This window comes from Octopus bimaculoides, chromosome 19, assembly GCF_001194135.2.
Source record: "Octopus bimaculoides isolate UCB-OBI-ISO-001 chromosome 19, ASM119413v2, whole genome shotgun sequence".
Classification (NCBI taxonomy): Eukaryota; Metazoa; Mollusca; class Cephalopoda; order Octopoda; family Octopodidae; genus Octopus; species Octopus bimaculoides.
In genome coordinates, this window is record NC_068999.1 from 49,176,100 (window position 1) to 49,180,555 (window position 4,456).

At 32.7% G+C, this 4,456-nt stretch overlaps 1 protein-coding gene across 1 annotated transcript in view; it reads left to right on the forward strand.

Moving 5' to 3' along the window:
- The first annotated feature begins 1,876 nt into the window (after positions 1 to 1,876).
- Positions 1,877 to 4,456, forward strand: part of LOC106877384 (microtubule-associated protein futsch) — a 54,980-nt gene continuing 52,400 nt past the window's right edge. The window contains exon 1 of the mRNA XM_014926275.2: positions 1,877 to 2,134. Within this exon, the coding sequence (XP_014781761.1) occupies positions 1,990 to 2,134 (145 nt within the window). The 5' untranslated portion in view covers positions 1,877 to 1,989. The remainder of the gene's footprint in view (positions 2,135 to 4,456) is intronic.

The following is a 4,456-nucleotide window of genomic DNA, read 5'->3' on the forward strand; positions in this document are numbered from 1 at the left end:
ATTAACAAATGAAAAACAAAAATCATCAGAAATGGCAGTTCCATTCAACCCTTACATTACCATATTTCTGTTAACATACATCATCTTTGTTGTGATTAATTCTGATGTTAGCGACAACTTTAGTAAAATTGCTTTGTCATTATTAAGCTGGTATTTGAAACATAAATTTACATGAAATTTTGATGCAAGTTATTAACCATTTAGTTTTCGGATAACTCTGTCAAATGTAATGCTTATTCAGTTATACTGTAACATTTAAGAGCTGAGGAATTATGTACATTATTTGCATTTGATGGATATTTGTCCTCATCTTGTTTGTTGTTAACACAATGTTTTGGCTGATATACCCTCCAGCCTTCATCAGGTGTCTTGGGGAAATTTCGAACCTGGGTTCTCATTCCTAAGGTATTTTTTGATGTTGTTGTTGTTGTTGTTCTTCTTCTTCTTCTTATTATTCAGGTCACTGCCTGGAATCAAACTCGGAATCTTGGGGTTAGTAACCCACGCTCTTAACCACTACGCCCACAGGCATATGGCGTAGTGGATAAGATATTATCATTATTATTCAGGTCACTGCCTGGAATCGAACTCGGAATCTTGGGGTTAGTAGCCCGCGCTCTTAACCACTTACATTATAAGCCATTGTTTCTTGCTAAGAATCATCAGAGATTTTAACCCTTCCATTTTTATATTTCTTTTAAAATATACTGTCTTTATTTCAATTAATTTTGAAAATAATGGAAAGGATTAAGCAGTTGTACAATTAGATCGTTATAAATTGAATTTGCTACAAATAGAAATTCCAATCAGTGGCTTGAATTACAAATTCACTTTAAAATTATGAGTGCCAGTCTGGAAAATGGATGTTAACTGATGATGATAATGAGATGATGATGATGAAGAAATGCAAAAGATGCAGCTTTCAATTCTTGGAACACTCTTCTCTCAGTGAAATGAAACCTCAAAAAGACATGATAAATGCTGCAAAGATTATTGTTTATCTGAAGTAAGATGGAGAGATATCTAACTCAAAAATAAGTCTCAACATGGCTGGAATTGTTGAAGGAGTCAAGGATTTAGAAGATTTAGATGCTGATTTTGATATATTAGCAAAGGTTGCATTTCAATACTTTCTTTCAAAATTAAGTAATTCACATAATTTTCTTTCAGCATATTTTAGCAGTGTTATTTTGTTGAAATCTTGAATTAAACAGTAATTTTCTTTTGGCAACACTGCTTGAGACATCACATGAGAAAATAAAAAGATATATTTTCTGTTCAAGTTAACCATTAATAAATTACACATGTATATGTATGTATATATATGTATATATATATATATATATATAACACACATATGCCGACAACCTACATATCTTCATGATTCCAATACCCAATCAACAGAAATAGAAAGTGAAATTGGACTACCGAGTCTACTAGATTAACTAACAGAGGATCAAATAAAAAAACAACACAAGCAAAAACTAAATAAAGACAAAAAAGCAACAGTTTCTAGCGTTTTAATTTGCCTATTTCGTCACGAAATATTAGCTAACGGAATAGATGTATTCATTTCGATAATATTTTGTATCAAAATTCGACCCATTAAATTGAAATTAGGTTTTCTCGAAATGGTAAGAGATTAATTGCTTGCTGAGAAAATGCACTTGTCAAAGTCGGTAATTATTACCCTTATAGTCATCTGTAGTTTTCATTTAATGAACATATTTTCTCCTGTTTCTCCAGGCGTTCTTTTTTTTCCCCGTTTATTCAATAGTAGTTTCGTAAAATAATTTTTCTTTTCTAAAAACAAATAAAGCAAACAAAATATAATATACGTTTTTTTGAGTAATATTATATAAGATATTTTTTGAAATTACAATAATCCACAATATCAGCCGGAGAGGAAAACAAACCATTTTTATTTATTTATTTTCCCCATCATTCCTCGTCTTGGAAGTCGTCAAGCATTTGATTAAGCATACGAACATGGCGAGTCCAACGGACGGTGACTGCCTCAATGATCCCAACTTCGCTGTTATCTGTTCCTTTATAGACAAATTTGGGGATAAACTAATACTTCCAGAGATATCATTCGAGGATCTACAGGAATCCATTGAAAACACCAAGGCAGGTAAGGCTATACAAAGGAATCGCCTCTCTTGAGGCGCCGGTACTGTGGGTGTTTGTCCGTGTACATTCAACACACATATCACATCTCCATTTAATATTTACATCCAGAAACCACACACGCACACAAACACACACACATATATGCTCGCGATCTTTTATTCCAAGCTAGCCATTTTATAAGATATCTTTAACCGTTTTCATTCTAGCTCCTCTCTTCCGTCCATACACACAGACACACACACACATTTGCATTCATCTAGAAACTAAAAACAACTGCCTTCTCCACCATATTAAGAGACGTTAGTAGTACTAGTCTTCGTGCATTTTCCCTTTTTATTAAAAAAATAGACACATTATTCTTCGAGTCTGGACAGTTTATTGGATTCGGTTTAAACCACTTTGTTATTAAAATTACATTCTGTAGGCCCCGGGGGGGATGGTTGGAAATCAAAATCGCCCTTAATTATTATAGTATTAATAATGATTAAATGTTAAAAAAACACCTGCATCTTTCTCTTATATAGTTTTTAGGGTAATTTATATTTTATAGTACTTTTTAAAATTCTTTTTGATCCTAATTTGTTTTTTTGTTTTATTTATATTTGTAGAATAAGACGAATAATAACGCGTGCACATATATATATATATACACACACACAGTCACACATTAAAGTGAGTAGCTGCTGCTGCTGCTGCTGATAGCACAAATAATATTGTGAGCTGAAACAGATAAAATATAAACAGCAGCAATTAACTACCAATGGACCTTCCAGCTTAGAACAAGCACCGATGTATTTGTGTGTCTGCATATACAAATATCTATCTATCTATATATATACATACACACACACATCAGTATGTATGTGTATATATATATATATATATATATATATATATATATATATATATATATATATAGTCTTACGTGTACTCTAAGTTTATGGGAATTGCTTGTGCTTGAAGCTTTCCCTTCTATCCTTTCAACCTACTTTTTTTCTTCTTCTTCCTTCCTCCACCTCTTTAAAAATGTTGCCTTAGCTACGATCGTAGTATTAGCAAATATATGAAAAAAAGGTACTAGTCATATTTGAGAAGGTATAAAATAAAAGATGGCAGGAATGGTTGTGAAGACTAAATGGTAAATGTGCCTGAACTATTATATATATATATATATAATGTGTGTGTGTGTGGTGCTTTCTTAGGAGGATGGTAGGTTAAAAAGGAATATATATTTATGTATATATATATACACACACACTTGTAAGTGTGTAAGCTGTTGGGTTAGGAGATGTCTCAGTATTGGCTGTAGTATTGAACACACACTTCTCGCGCACCACTCGCTACCCATTTCTTGTTTAGCCGCTTCGTAAATCTCGCACTCTTCTAGTAGCCCTGCAAACACACCATAATATAACAGCGATTTTCAAATAAATCGCCATCACTGTTGTGTGAGTGTAATATATGTACGTATATAGCCAGGCGTTGGAGGGTTTTGTGTTTTATATATATATATGTATATGTATTCATATGTGTGTGTGTACGATTGTGTTTGGTGGGGAAATAAAAGACGGTGTGTGTGGGGAAAATAGATGAACGATACCAGCCCATTTTCTTTCTATCTACCACGATGCAAAATATTTTTATTGTTCATACGACATTTTTTTCGTATCTCATTTTTGTTATTGGTTTCGCTTGAAAAATGGGGGAATTTTTTTTTTGTAAAGATAGATTTACATTTTAAAACACAGATTTCCGACAAATAGATTAAAAAAAATATTTGGATTTAGACTGATATTTTTTTTCAATTTATATCGATTCAAGAGCGTTATGTTAATTTAATATTTTTTTTCCGTTATATTTTCCCCATTACTCCAGTTCTACTAAATTTTATTATATTTTCTAGACTTAACTGAAAAAAAATATGTAAAATGTAAATATATTTCTGTTCTCGACTCGGCGAAACTTCCCCCTTTACCCCTCAGGCGTAAGTCAGCAATCTACGAGGAGGTGTGTATGTGTTCTATTTCGTAGCCACTTACCACCGTGGTGTTGGGTCCAACTGCTACCACAGCTCAGAAAGATGCACATTGTATAGTGTATGTAAGTGTGTGTGTCTCTGTTTATTAGTGTTTGTTTGTTTTTCTTTCTTTTTTTTTTACTTTTGAAGGGACGTAACTCTAGATTCTGTTGCTCAATAAACAATAAACTGTTACGTATGATGATTAATCTACCGAAATGGTTCTTTGCAACACTGTTTTTTGTTGGTCTCTCTTTCCTTCATCCCCCGATACAATCATTATTTTGTCCCCCCCCCCCAAAAAAA